This window comes from Portunus trituberculatus, chromosome 47, assembly GCF_017591435.1.
Source record: "Portunus trituberculatus isolate SZX2019 chromosome 47, ASM1759143v1, whole genome shotgun sequence".
Classification (NCBI taxonomy): Eukaryota; Metazoa; Arthropoda; class Malacostraca; order Decapoda; family Portunidae; genus Portunus; species Portunus trituberculatus.
This window is the reverse complement of record NC_059301.1, coordinates 10,546,456-10,563,034: the sequence shown is the minus strand read 5'-3', so window position 1 is coordinate 10,563,034 and position 16,579 is coordinate 10,546,456. Positions and strand designations below refer to the sequence as shown.

Sequence of the window (16,579 nt, the reverse complement as noted above, 5' to 3'; positions counted from 1 at the left end):
GAAAACTTCATAACAAACATAATAGTCCCTGCCTCTAACATAACCCCTTTAATACTAAGACACAATTTTACCTTAAAATTTGTGTACGATTAGACTATTTTATTGACATTAGGAAGAGCCTATGAAGGTCAGAAAACTAATGGCCAGAGTCTTCACTATTTTAATCCCCTAATTAAGTTTCTGAAGCTGTATAAAATCACCAGATGGTAAGCAGAATGAATATGAAAACGCGTCATGGTACTCAAGAGGCTAATACAAGCTATAAGACGCTCGGAATCACACTCATTGACTAAACACATACACTATTATTCTTGCACGGGAACTATGCAAGTGAAAATCCTAATGAGAACATCTCTAAAATCATGAAAACACTTAGAGAAACCCCAATAATTTCCAATACCCAGAATCTTTGTCAAATTATCAATATAAAAAACACCTTTGAGAATCCCAGTAACTTTCAAGAATGTTACAACAGGTCGAAATAAAGCGCCGGAATCTTTGGGAATTCCGTCCTTATATGTTACACGAAAAATGTAGGGAGAGAATCAAAAGCGAAAGTAACGTTTGTAGAGGCAGAGCAGAATGGATACCATATTCCATCTTCCCAGACAGTCAATACTTCTCTCCGTCCGCTCTCTTCTTCAGGAAAGGTCAGTGGAGAGAGGGTAATGAAAAATTAAGACGTACAACGAAAGAAATTTGTCAAAAGAGAAGAATATAAGAAAAGAAACCCAGAATATACAATGAGAGAGAAAGGAGAGGAAGGAATACAAAATGTGAGGCAGAATAGGGAGATGTAAGTACTTACATAGATGGTGAAGTGAGATGGCAAGATGAAGATTACTAAATATTACTATCTTCATCTTGTCACAGTCCTTATGCAACAGATGAAAATTCTGCTACATTTTAATACACACACACACACACACACAGATGACCGGGGTTCGATTCCCCGGCCGGGTGGAGATATTTGGGTGTGTCTCCGTTCACGTGTAGCCCCTGTTCACCTAGCAGTGAGTAGGTACGGGATGTACATCGAGGAGTTGTGACCTTGTTGTCCCGGTGTGTGGTGTGTGCCTGGTCTCAGACCTATCCCAAGATCGGAAATAATGAGCTCTGAGCTCGTTCCGTAGGGTAACGTCTGGCTGTCTCGTCAGAGACTGCAGCAGATCAAACAGTGAATTACACACACACAAACGGCGTAAAGTACATGATAATTTTGAGTTTAGACAGCCGTAACAAACCAGTCAAACGTGTAGCTACGCACCTGACGTCAGTGAAAAGCATCCAATGATTGTAACGGTGCATCTCTGAAAATATTTTCTGTTTTCCAAATAAAAACACTGATAGCAGTTTAAACAATTAAAAAAATAATAATACTTTCATTCTTATAGTTATAATATGTAAGAAACTGGGAAGAAATAACATTTTCTTACATATTTAATTAATGTGTGTTGATATTTCTCCTCCTCTTACTAATACGTACTGCTATTATATTCATTGTGATGCAAATTAATTCCTATTGGTATTTTTTTTTTCTTTTCACATCTTCCTTCATACTCTCGCTACAGAACATTCCTTGATATCCTACATCTCACTGTTACCTGACAGCAATCCATCTCTTGGATTTTTCTCCAAAAAAATATATATCTTTAAATAATGGCAATAAAAATTGAGATTTAAAATTCGAGAAAAATATCTAATAAATCTTATAACACACACACACACACACACACACACACACACACACACACGACTAAAAAAAAAAAAATAAATAAAAAATGGAGCACAACAAATTGACTGTCAAATTCACAAGGGGAGATTACATGAGCAGCTAACATTATTATATGTGGTCAATGAAGAACAAGTAGCAACGTGCCTTTACATATGTATTACAAAAGTAGACTATGTATAAAGAGCACAGAAGGCATCGTCTAAATCAGTGGTTCTTAACCTGGGGTACCTGTACCCCCAAGGGGTACGAAACCTTAAACCTAGGGGTACGAGACATGGCAGCCAGTGCAATGGTACCGTATATTTATCATGAGAAAGCAGAACATATTTTCCTAATTTTTCTCTTACTATAATTGTCTCAATTTTTTAAGCTAGTGCTGTAAACACTATCACTAATCTTTTTCATATGTTTGTATAGTATTTATATTGGAGGGGGTACGAAAAATTTTTCTGAGATATTAAGGGGTACGGGCAATGAAAAAGATTAAGGACCACTGGTCTAAATGCTTTTCTCTGTTATGCAGGAGACAAACACAGGAGCAAGTCACAAGAATATTTCCTTAATCGTCAATGCTGTGACAGGCAAGGAAGCGATGGATGGCTTCTCCATCCATCACTCACCATAAAAGAAACAAAGCCTCAGTGAGACAAGCACTGCAATCAATTATTCACTGCACATGATGAAAACCTAATGAAATGTATTCCACCGCAAATGTGTCAACATCTCATCCCAATTTCTATCAACAAAATCTACATGTCTCTTTTCTGGATAAACTAACGAGTACTGTTATTGAATCAACACACACACACACACACACACAGAGAGAGAGAGAGAGAGAGAGAGAGATTAATCTATCATATCAACATGATCAATCATTGTTAGCAAATTCATCTCATATAACTCTAAAAAAATATCATGAAACATCACACATATGACCACAATTATTTTTTTTAATAATGAGCCAACTATGAACACCTAAGCACACTGGAACACATAAGGAGGGTCAATGCCAGACACACTGGGACACAGAAGGAAGGTCAATGCCAGACACACTGGGACACAGAAGGAAGGTCAATGCCAGACACACTGGGACATACCAGGAGGAGGAGGTGGTCAGTGCCAAGCACATTGGGACACACCAGGAGGAGGAGGGTTAGTGCCAGGCACATTGAAACACACCAGAGGGGTCAGTGCCAGGCACAATGGGACACACTAGGAGGAGGGAGGTCAGTGCCAGGCACAATGGGACACACCAGGAGGAGGGACGTCAGTGCCAAACACACTGGGACACACCAGGAGGAGGGGTGTCAGTGCCAGACACACTGGGACACAGCAGGAGGAGGGGTGTCAGTGCCAGACACACTGGGACACACACAGCAGGAGGAGGGGGGTCAGTGCCAGGCACACTAGGACACAGCAGGAGGGTCAGTGCCAGGCACACTGGGACACACCAAGAAGGTCAGTGCCAGACACACTGGGATGCACCAGAAGGAGAAGGGTCAGTGCCAGACACACTGGGACACACCAGGGTGTCAGCAGGTGTTCTCTTTAGAGTGGAGACAAACCACTTTGTTCTAACACTGTTCACTACTCTCATAACTGTTGTCTGTTGCTATAGCTTTTTTTTCTTTTGCACTTTTGTGTAAATTGTTGTTGAATGAAACTTTTTTCATCCATCTTCTTTTGCTGTTTGCTGAGAAAAATTGATATAAGAAGATATTTTCTTGTGGTACTATTTGGTGTTTATAACAATAGAGGAATCAAAGCTTTTGTGAGCAACAGATAGAACTTGAACACAATGTAAAGCTTCTTGGTTGAGGAATACCAGTAATAACAAGGATTTCACTATCATATTGAAATGTTGTAATTTAACTGAATCTATCTATCTATCTATGTATGATAAATGTTCCCAAAAACACCCACCAAGGGATGGCTGCAATAGAAATCTTCATTTATTCATGTTCTTGCATGCTTTAATGTTTTCATTTTCCCTTTCTTTTTCATAGTCCCGACATTATATTGTCTCATTCTACACCTGACTGCATCCACTACTCGTAAATATTCTCTTAGTCACATTATCAGTCCTTCCATACTCTTGATAGGAGTGGCTATGTGACATGTCACATTACAGGGTGTAACACAAGTTTCTACAAATATTGCTAGAGGCAAAAATGCAGGTTATTTTAAAAACAAAATGTTCTATACACATATGCATTTTGAGGCCTTGTTTAGCCAGAAATGACAGCCACTGCATGAGCTCAGAAAATACAACAGGTTTCAAAGACATGTAAAACTTAATTAATTGAAGCAACCTCAGGTATTACTACATCTCATGAAGTTTTACAGTTTTTGGTAGAAATGTATATTTGTAGATATGAGCTTTATTGATTAAGTTAGTTCTTTTATTTTAACAACCTGCCACATGTAGGCCTGACAGCCTCTTGCAGCTTCCCTCATTTTATTATGTTCTTATTGATTGTTTGGAAGTGTACAGGACTACAGGTAATAACTGGTTTACATCTATGCCATGCAGTGTGTGTGTGTGTGTGTGTGTGTGTGTGTGTGTGTGTGTGTGTGTGTGTGTGTGTGTGTGTGTGTGCGTGTGTGTAATTCACTGTTTTATCTGCTGCAGTCTCTGATGAGACAGCCAGATGTTACCCTATGGAACGAGCTCAGAGCTCATTGTTTCCGATCTTCGGATAGGCCTGAGACCAGGCACACACCACACACCGGGACAACAAGGTCACAACTCCTCGATTTACATCCCGTACCTACTCACTGTTAGGTGAACAGGGGCTACACGTGAAACACACCCAAATATCTCCACCCGGCTGAGGAATCGAACCCCGGGCTACTGGCTTGTGAAGCCAGCGCTCTAACCACTGAGCTACCGGGCCGTGTGTGTGTGTGTGTGTGTGTGTGTGTGTAAAACAATGTATGTATTGTAATCTTGATATGATACTAGATGACTCCATTACTGCCAGCTAGTTATAACCTGCTTGTTAGCAAACTCCTTCATGTAGTCAGTAACAAAGACATATATTGAGTTTATTACAAAATAAGTCAATAACAACTGCCTATTGATAATTTCAAGAATCTGAACCTGCTTCCTGCCACACTGCACACAAGCATTTCTGGCTATAAAGATAGCTGTATTTTGGTCAGATAGTCACGTTCACTGTGACAAGTGGTGAGATTGAGTGCGTTCCCTACCACAAAGATGCAGCAATGATGGCTATAATGGCAAGTTTTTAATGGCACATGTAAACCACCCTGATAAATTGATATATTTTCTGCTCATGAGATGGGGAATCAAAGTTTTTAAAGAAAATGTTATTCTGAATGATGGAAAAACATTTTGACTTAGTGAGTTGGAGCACTGCTTTAACAAATGGAAAGTGGCACAGTAAATTGGAGGATTAAGAGAAGTTTAACAAAGTTTAAAATTGCATTTGAAGTCTTGATAAAACATTATATGAGCATTACAAAAGTATCATAATTACTCATACTCTATACATTATGGAAATGGAAGAGATTCAGAAAAAGAGAAGTAACAAGCAGCCTCGTCCAATGAGTGCACTGAGTAGCTTGCCACTCAAACCACACACAGGGAGAGACTCCAACTGAGTCGCTTAATTCACAGACTGTGTGCTATGCCCACACATAAGGTTTACAAATCCAATATTAGGGACATTTACAATTATAATTGACAAAAAAAATACACCACCACTTGATGCCTCTGAGCCAGCAGGTGCTGTGACAACATAAAACTCAATTTTGTCTGTTTTTAAAATTTATTCATATTTCGATGTTGGACTTTCCCCTTAACTCAAAGAAGGAGAGGTTACAATATTGTGGCTTAGATTATTTCAAAGCCTACAAGTGGCCCTGAATATATCTCACTGAAAAAATGTTGTCCTTAATAAAAAAAATAAAAAAATAAACTGACAAATTAGGTTCCTCATAATGTGGAATAATTTGAGTGAGGATGAAGTAGTATTCCTTTTCAACAGCACAGTACCATGTCAAGGGAAGGGTTATCCAACAAAATATCAGGTAGGGATAAGGGCACATATATGCACAGTTGCTCCAGATGCTAGTGATGTCACAACTACTGCTTAATTTCATGTCTATAAAGCAAATATAAACTGATTAATTATTTTACATTAAGTTCTGGTAAAAAAAGCAAAAATCAGGGATGGCTTTATGTTGAAGTTACTATTTTTTGCCTGAAATATTTAATGGAATGTTGCATCATAACTTTGGACAACTGTTTTTACAAAAGAAATGCCACCATCTTCTCAGGCACATATTTGTTCACAAGAACCACACAACACTGCTAATTTCATTGAATTCCAAAAGGAGCCTCAATTCACAAACTCTACTGCTAACACACACACACACACACACACACACACACACACACACACACACACACACACACACACACACACACACACACACACACACACACACACACAAGGCCTCCTTTTTAGCACCCTGCTGTCATATATCATTCATCTACACTCCTACACAACCATATATATATATATATATATATATATATATATATATATATATATATATATATATATATATATATATATATATATATATATATATATATATATATATATATATATATACCCAACATAAAATATAATTTTTCCATTTTGCTTCAGCTTAATCATAATTATGCTTCAATATCAAGATTCTGAAAGATATTGGTATGTTTTCTGAAGGGTGAAGATCATTAATTTTGGTACTGTAGTCAGGGATGTTTCATTCCCTGGCCATCAAAATTCACTCTGAGGGCAAATACACAGTCTTGGAAATATCCAAAGCATGTTGCTGGATAACAATAATAATAATAATAATAATGCAAGGATGCCTGTCAATATGAGCAAGTGTACAGTGTTAATAGTCTGTCCACCACTATGGTGAGACTATCTGCCTGCAAAGCATGAGGCAAAGAACATGACAGCTAGAACATTTAGTGAAGGAGAAAAAAAAAAAAAAAAAAAAAAGCATGATTGAGTGTATAGATGGCATATATGAGTTCTGGAATAAAAAAAAAATGTCCCACTGATTTTTATTAAGATTTTGGGCATCACTTCAGCTGCACTCACAGGTAACCAGAAACTAAGGAATTAGAACTAAAATATACTAGATCCAGTCAGTAGAAAGGATACGAGAGAGAGAGAGAGAGAGAGAGAGAGAGAGAGAGAGAGAGAGAGAGAGAGAGAGAGAGAGAGAGAGAGAGAGAGAGAGAGAGAGAGAGAGAGAGAGAGAGAGAGAGAGAGAGAGAGAGAGAGAGAGAGAGAGAGAGAAACACTGACATACTTACAGAGCTATACATCTATCTCCATATCATTTAATAACCTGATTGGCTTTAGATTCATTAATATTCCTAGCATGGGCTATCTTATACATCTACAGTGCCTTGTTCAAGGTTTACCATTTATGCTGGAGTATTAGACGAGCTTTTTTGTCAATTTTTAGGCTCAATCAAGGGGTCATCTCATATACTGAACATAAAATACAACCCTTTAACCCTGAACATTATGGGCCACGGTACCTTGGAATTCATACTGCAGCCACACATGCATGTACATATATATATATATATATATATATATATATATATATATATATATATATATATATATATATATATATATATATATATATATATATATATATATACAATTTATTGGCTATATGACAGAGCAGGCTTTTCTCTCTACAGCTGTCGAATGTTTACTGACAGTGCCACGTGTCAATTAGTGCACCCAGCCACATTTTACTAGGCATGTTTTAAAAATTACCTACCTATTTTGTTAAATAAAAGCAATAAGAAATACTTGGTTTTTGTTTTCTTTAAGTCCTTATATTTTCAGGTACGTACTATTGTCTAAGTTAAATATTTGTTGGACTAATAAAATAAAGGCTAGCTGTATTTCGAAACTGGCAACAGCGTGTAGTGAGGAGTGGCCATGTTACAGCTCCCCAGGGCCCTTCAGCCAATCACGTGAGCAGCGGCTCTCTCTACAAGTAAGCTTCTTGAAATGCGTGTTTCAGAAATAAAGAAATAAGCATAATATTAAGCGCGCGTGCGCACATGCACACACACACACACACACACACACATACACACAAGGGCAAGCCTTTTAATATGTAGCCCCTGTTCACTTAGCAGTAAATAGGTATGGGATGTAACTCGAGGGTTGTGGCCTCGCTTTCTCGGTGTGTGGAGTGTGTTGTGGTCTCAGTCCTACCCAAAGATCAATCTATGAGCTCTGAGCTCGCTCCGTAATGGGGAGGGCTGGCTGGGTGACCAGCAGACAACTGAGGTGAATTACACTGAGGGAATGTGTGTGTGTGTGTGTGTGTGTGTGTGTGTGTGTGTGTGTGTGTGTGTGTGTGTGTGTGTGTGTGTGTGTGTGTGTGTGTGTGTGTGTGTGTGTGTGTATTTACCTAATTGTATTTACCTAATTGTAACATACGGGAAAAGAGCTATGCTCGTGTTGTCCCGTCTCCATATCTATTAATGTCCAGCTTTTTCTTAAAATCATGAATATTCCTTGCGTTGACCACTTCCACGTCTAAACTATTCCATGCTTCCACCCTTCTATGAGGGAAGCTATATTTTTCACATCTCTCCTATAAGTGGCCATTTTAGTTTTTCCCATGCCCTCTCGACATTCTTCCATTCCACATACACAGATCTTCCCTATCCATTTTTCCATGCCAATCATCACTCTGTATATTGCTATCAGGTCTCCCCTTTCTCTTCTGTTTTCCAGGGTTGGAAGTTGCATTCTTTTCAGTCTGTCTTCATAAGTCAAATCTCTTAAGTCAGGCACCATTTTTGTTGCAGCCCTCTGTACTTTCTCTAGTTTCCTTATGTGTTTCTTTAAGTTCGGAGCCCACTGTATTGTTGCATATTCAAGCCTCGGTCTTATCATTGCAGTAATTATTTTCTTCATCATTTCTTCATCTAGATATCTGACGCCACTCTTATGTTCCTCAATAAGTTCAATACTTCTCCAATTATTTTGTTTATATGTCTCTCTGGCGATAGGTCATTGGTAATTGTCACCCCAAGGTCTTTTTCTTCATGACTGGTTTTATGTCTTCATTTCCTATCTTGTACATACTCCTGATTCTTCTTTCACTCTTGCCAAACTCTATTTTCTTGCATTTTGTCGTGTTGAACTCCATTTGCCATGTACAGCTCCATTTCCATATTCTGTCCAAGTCTTCCTGGAGTAGTTCGCAATCTTTGTCACATCTCACTTTTCTTAACAATTTTGCATCGTCTGCAAATAGGCTCACATAACTGGACACCCCATCCACCATGTCATTTATGTAGACTGCGAACATTACTGGTGCCAACACTGATCCCTGTGGAACTCCACTCTCCACCAATCCCCATTCTGATGGTCTGTCCTTAATTATTGTTCTCATTTCTCTTCCTACCAAAAGTCTTCCATCCATTTTAGTAAACTGCCATGCACTCCTCCTACCATTTCAAGTTTCCAGATCAGTCTCTGGTGTGGTACCTTATCAAAGGCCTTTTTTAAATCCAGATATATTCCATCAGCCCAACCATCTCTTTCCTGTATTACATCTATCACCCTCGAATAGTAACATATCAGGTTTGTCGTGCATGAACGCCCTTTCCTAAAACCAAATTGACACTCACAAAGTATGTCATTTTCTCCAAGAAGTCTGTCCATCTAGTCTTCACCACCCTCTCACACATCTTAGCTACCACACTTGTAAGTGACACTGGTCTATAGTTCAATGGGTCTCTCTTGTTACCTGATTTATAGATTGGGACAATGTTAGCTCTTTTCCAGTCTTGGGGCACTACACCTTCCCTTAATGAGGCATCAATTACTTCACAAACTTTTTCTGCCAATTGCTCCCTGCATTCTCTTAAAATCCATCCTGATACCCCATCAGGTCCCACAGCTTTTCTCACTTCTAAACTCCCCATCATGTTCTTGATCTCCTCCACAGTTACTTGAAACTCCTTCATAATCCCTTTCTGTTCCATTACCAGTGGTTTGTCAAAAGCAGTCTCCTTTGTGAATACCTTCCGAAAGCATCCATTCATAGCCTCTGCCATTTCCTGGGATCTTCACTGCATACTCCATTTACTTCTAAACTTTCAATACTTTCTCTATTTTTGATGTTGTTGTTCACATGTCTGTAAAAAGCCTTGGTTGGTCTTTACATTTATCAATTATATCCTTTTCTTGTTTCTTTCTTTCTTCTCTTCTAATCAACACATATTCATTTCTTGCTCTTTTGTAACTTTCCCACTGCTTAATCCGTCTTTTCCTTCTCCACCTCTTCCATGCATCCTCTTTTCTTGTTCTAGCCTTTTCACATCTATCGTTAAACCAGTCCTGCTTTCCAACTTCTCTATGTTGTCTTATTGGTACAAATTTTTCTCACCTTCTTTGTATATTTTTATAAATTCCTTCCACTTTTCATTTGCTCCTTAGCACTCTTGAATTTCATCCAATTTGTCTCTTGAAAGAATTTCTTTAGGTTTCCAAAATCTGTCTTGGCATAATTCCATCTTCCCACTTTATATTCTTCATTTCTTCTAGATTTCTCTTCGTCTATCACCTTGAACTCCAAAACTGCATGATCACTCTTTGCTAAAGGGCACTCCACCCTCATCTCCTCAATGACCATTGGCTCTGTACTAAAGACCAAGTCCAGTCTTGACGATGCTCCTCTCCTCCAAACCTAGTATCTTCTTTGACCCACTGAGTTAACACATTTTCCATTGCCAGTGTCAATAGTGTATTTCCCCATGTTGTCTCTGATCCTTCCATTGACCAGTCCTCCCAACACACCTCTTTACAATTAAAATCTCCCATCATTATAGTTCGTTCACAGCCACCCAACATTTCTTCCAGACATGTTCCTGTATCACTTATCATTTCTTCATATTCCTGTACTGACCATGCATTTGTCTTAGGTGGTACGTACACCACTATGTAGTGCCTCTTTTTCCTTCATTAGTTTCTGCTCTGATCTTTAGCACTTCTGCCTTTCCCATACCTTTTTCACTTGATCCACCTTTATATCTTTTTAACCAGCAACATCACTCCTCCTCCCATCTTACCTACTCTATTTCTTTTCCAAACGTTATATTTCCCTTCTCCAACCTTCATCAGGTCTTCTCCCTCTCTCAGTTTTGTTTCAGTAAGACCCACAATATCTGGGTTCTTGTCCCTCAAGTAATCGTTGAGTTCTAAAATCCCGATATCACTCCATTTATGTTGGAATACATTACATTTCGCTCATATGTAAGTTTCTTTAGTCCTTTCTTGCTGTACTTTTCTGGGTTATGAACCACTTCCTCAGTCTCATATCCAAGATTCTCCAGAAAAACTCTTTCTTCTCCTCTTCTGTCCTCTCTTCATTTTTTTTCAAAGCCTCCTTTCTCAACTCATTTAACATTTCTCTTTCCTTTTCACCGAGATCTCTTCTCAACCAAATCTTCCTTGTTGTTTCCTGCTGGGCTAGCCTCCATGTGTGTGTGTGTGTGTGTGTGTGTGCGTGTGTGTGAGATCAACAAATCTTGACCAGGTGAAGCCATCACCACTGACCCCAGTACCAAATAACATACTATAACTTTCTGATATATTGAAATCATTAACATATCCCCATGTCACACTTTCAACCTCCACCTTGAACTGTAATTAAAATAAATAACAATAACAATAATGTAGCATTAAAATTAAACAGGTACCTACAAGCATCACAATAATCTGCTATCACAGAAATGGTTGCAGACAATTAATGCAAAAGCCAGTATACATATATTGCAAATAAGGACTAACACAACATTAATGAAAGATTTAACTAATATTCTATTGCTTTGAAACAGCCAGAACAGAATGCATTTGTACTTGTCATGGTAAGTGTTCAAAACACTTCCATTTCTACTCCTTACCTCTCCATTCAGAGACAACTTACTTGTTAAATGACTAGCATTACTCCCACTTCCATTACAGACTATGTATTAGTGAGCTACTTCAACCACCATTGGCTGAGGACCATGATGTGTGAATCAAGGCCATGATATGAACTGAGTCACACAAAGTAAATACTAAACTCATATTCCTATACACTTCTGTGCATATTTATCATTACTTTTTAAGAATGTGCAGGGAAAGTTACATTTTCAAAGATACTTTCGTGACTAGAGTAATAATTGAACAAAAGATTGTGTCCCTTCAATGGGAAAATACAAACCCATGATAGTCTGACTAATCATCACTGTGGGTTTTGAAAATAGTCCTCATAAGAACAATACATCAGAACATCTATTCTGGACAGCTGTACAGGAAGAAATACAGCTGAGTGGGTGACTCAAGGACTGAGTTACAAGTTGGTGAGGTATCCAGCACAAGCTACTGAAGGAGCTGTGTACATACAGTGAATTTTTCTTTGGCATTATGTTGTAAGAAAAATAAATAAGTAAATAAATAGACTAATTAATTAATCAAAATAAATTATGTTCAACTGTAATTTTCTTCAGCCTCTGCACCTAAAGTAGCATTCAACATTCAGCTATTAATTTGTGCTCAAAGATTTTAATTTGACTTTCCTCTACCTAATAATAGAAGCAACCAATCAAAAAACATCCTAAGGAATCTGCATATTATCTCAAGTAAGTGCAGAATATCTCTAGGATGTTCAAACATGTGTTTCACTGGATAATCCTTACAAATTACTATACTAACACTCATGTTGCCTGCCTGCTGTTTTCAAAAGATCTAATATGCATCTGGAGAGCCTACAGTACTGGTATGTGCATCACAACAAACATGGCTATTTGTGTGTATTCACTTGTTCTTTGGTTTAGAAATATAAAATATTCTGTTCTTGCACCAAGCTAAATTCTTACAAGCTATTTCATAATGTACATGTGATTGAGTCTTAAGTGGGTAATTATTAGCATACAAACTACCACCATCATTGCCAAAACAACTCATGGTCCCTGACAAGCCTTTCTCTTTTGACAAGCTTGAAAATTATTTATTATATTCTCTGGTGCTTGAAAATTATTTATCATATTATCTGGTGCATTTCACCAAAGAACGTAGATGATCAAGAGATTAATCAGACACCAGTCAACATCAACACCATGTCTGTCCACTACTTCAAAGAATAAAGGACAAAAGACACTAAATACAGCACAGCTGGTGACACCCAAAATACTCAAACATGATTGAATTTTCTTCCATTCTACAATAAAATGAATGGAGATAAACCAATGAGTAATTGTATAGAAGAAACACACATACCTATAATGTTATCTCTCTTTTGAGTGTTGACACTGAAATATACTAAATTACCGTGCAACCAATTTCTTAAACACTATATTAACAATCATAAGATCAATTAATCACCTAACCTATGAGATCAATATTCATCACCAGTGTTACTGTCTACCCCAGCAGTTCCCTTGTGGTATTCAGCAGCAAGAAGTAGTCTTTCCTTACCACTCATGCCTAAATGATAAATTGGGCATAACAAGTGTTGAACAGACACATTCCCTTAACACACTTCTTTTCAATACACACACACACACACACACACACACACACACACACACACACACACACACACACACACACACACACACACACATTATGAATATAAAACAGAAACTCAACAAGAGAAGAGCAGATAAGCATGTTCAAAAGGTTTTCTACATGCAACAAAAGATCAGTGGAAGTGGCACATGCAATCAGTATGAAGAGATTCAAGGCCTCCATCTCTCTCTTGCCAAGCAGCTGACTGATAACTCATAGTGTTCTTGCCATATCTACAATTCTTTATACTCTCAAACTATCTTCAATAATCTTATACAATGTGCTTGTTTTTAAAGCTATCAATAAGAGCACATCTCCATGCACATGTCAACAGTCATGAGGATGAATATATGTAAATAATTTGTCTTTTTCACACATTTAGACTGAAGATTTGGTATTATAATTATCTTCCTATTTCATTAAAATAAAAAGGTCTAAGGCACGAGATAATGCAACAGATACCTACTGCTATGGCTAATTTACTTCCAAGGAGAGGGTGCTGTATATCTACTGATGACCTTCTGCAGGTCTCAACTGCTTATTTCCTTCTGCATCTCAAGAACATGGAGTACAATTGCATCCTGCACTCTAAAGATAACTTTTGTTACTATCAACTCCACACACTACAAGTCCATTATTTTCTTAATATTATATTGTTCTTGGTCAGTTTTCCCCTATTACATAAAAAATAGCTTTGAGATAAAAAAAAAAAAAAAAAAAAAAAATGCTCCCAAGACAGGCTGTCCCTCAGTTATGGGCCTTAGGTGTCATTATACATTTTCCCTAAATTAACTTATGCATTCACAGTCTAGATCTGACTTTCAATCTATACAACATCCACTCACAAAAAAGTGTCTGCAACCACCGACAACAGGTACTTTATTGTTACCTTTACTGTTTTTATTCTCAACTTCAATCTAAAGATGGCTGTTAATTCTTTTTATATACAGAAACAGTATGTTCTTTGGCTCACACTTTTAAATCTGTAGAATATTTCATCATCAGGCTAAGACTTCATTGCCACTCATGTGCTGCATATCTTTGCCTTAACTTATTTAATTTCTTTATATTTTCTATACTTGGGATATTTCAATGTCACCATAAGCTATGGCTGTCATCCTTTATCAATGACTAACTGGATAAACAAGCCTTCAATTTTGCCATTTAAATTACCTAAAGCAATTACTGTAGCACAGTACTTACATTTCTGATTGCCTTGGGGATACACCCAACATCCTTGACTTTTTCTTAATTTCAATGAGAACAAGTTTTTTTTTCTTTTTTTTAGGAAGTGAGAAAAGAAAGAGCAAAGATAGGAATGTGGGAGTGCAAAATGGGAAAAAATGCTTTTGTAGATAGCAAGGAAGTGTCATAAGATGAATGGAAAAAGCATTTTGACTACTTTTCTTTTCATTTTCCTATTTCTGTCTTTGGGAGTGGCATTTCAGCATTTTTTTAGAGGGTAGTTTGAAGAAAACTTTTGCTAAACTTTGTGATACATGTCAAAATGTGGGAAAGTGGTAGGAATTTCAATAGATCAATCTGCTGCAATACCAAAAGGGGAGAGGAGTTAAGAAGTATGGCCTCTAGGAAAAGTGTATGAGCAAATGTTAACTTATACGTACAAGTACATACATGCATGCATGCGTGTGTGTGCATGCACACACAGACAATGCGCACACACAGACACACACACACACACACACACATTAGTACACTCAGCTCACAACCGAGAATGCCCGGGTTTGAGTCCCAGGTGTGGCGAGACATGTGGGAGAGTCTCTTAATGTGTAGCTCCTGTTCACCTAGCAGCAGGTAGGTATGAGTTGTTATTTGAGGTCTTGTGGCCTTGCTTTCCAAATGTGTGAAGTGTGGTATGGTCTCAACCCTACCGGAAGATCGGTCTATGAGCTCTGAGCTTGCTCCGTAATGGGGAAGGCTGGCTGGCTGACCAGAGAGCGACCATGAATACAAAACACACACACACACACACACACACACACACACACATAAACATACACACATACACACACACACACACACACACGCCCGGTAGCTCAGTGGTTAGAGCGCTGGTTTCACAAGCCAGAGGACCGGGGTTCAATTCCCTGCCGGGTGGAGATATTTGGGTGTGTCTCCTTTCACGTGTAACCCCTGTTCACCTAGCAGTGAGTAGATACGGGATGTAAATCAAGGAGTTGTGACCTTGTTGTCCCGGTGTGTGGTGTGTGCCTGGTCTCAGGCCTATCCGAAGATCGGATATAATGAGCTCTGAGCTCGCTCCGTAGGGTAACGTCTGGCTGTCTCATCAGAGACTGCAGCAGATCAAACAGTGAAACACCACACACACACACACACACTGAATATTCAAGCACCTTTTCCTAGACTTTGATACAGTAAAAATATGAACATGTGCAGATACAATACACAAGGGATATCTGGGAAGCAGTTCCCTGCTTGAAACATTCCATCACAAATGAGCTTCACCTGAACACCAAACTAACACATTCCTATCAGCCTGCCCTCACTCTTTACTTATTTTTCTACATGAGCTACTGTTGCTGTTGGTGTTGCTTGTTCTGTTGGTGTATTTGCTGATAGGTGGCACTGAGCCAAGTCGCAGCAAGGCGCAATGGAGGACTTGAAAAGATGGGGTAACCGAGAGGGGGATCTGCTGCCTGAATGGTGAGGTTACGAAGGAGCCCTGGATGAGCCTGGAAGTAAGTGGAAAGGAGAAAAAAGGATTTCAAGGTTAGGGTGACTCACAAGAAATGTGAGTTTAGAATAAATGTTTCCTAAATGTTGCTACATGATGTACATGTATTCCTAAAAATAGTTTATTATCACTTACCCTTCTATTTATATATCCGTATTTAAAACCTTATTTTCATTATGATTTGCTCCTTTAGTTTTCTTAGAACTACAGATTAAGCATAAGTATCTGTAAGAAATATCGCTGTAGTACAAATGATACTGTTAAATATAACACTGCTGTTACAACTAATACAACTAATGGTAGCAATAGTTATGATAATAAAAGTAATAAAACAATTATTACAACAATAACAACATACTCTACAGTGAGTATTCTGACCTTTCTCTGACTCCCAATCCAAAAAAATATTAGGCCATTAACATGCACCCAGAAAACCATATTTCCAGCACACACGTACACAAACACCATGAAGTGTAATAGTAGCACACCAAGTTC

The 16,579-nt window shown here is 38.2% G+C and overlaps 1 protein-coding gene across 2 annotated transcripts in view; it reads right to left on the bottom strand.

The window, feature by feature from the left end:
* LOC123520693 (pecanex-like protein 4) overlaps window positions 1–16,579 on the bottom strand; it is a 54,284-nt gene that overhangs the window by 10,510 nt on the left and 27,195 nt on the right. Inside the window, exon 18 of one of the 2 annotated variants that reach the window (XM_045283221.1) lies at window positions 15,658–16,082. The exons of the other annotated variant lie outside the window; for it this stretch is intronic. Within the exon in view, the coding sequence (XP_045139156.1) occupies window positions 15,921–16,082 (162 nt within the window). The 3' untranslated portion in view covers window positions 15,658–15,920. Of the gene's footprint in view, window positions 1–15,657; window positions 16,083–16,579 lie in introns of those variants that run through there. 2 annotated transcript variants of the gene reach the window in all.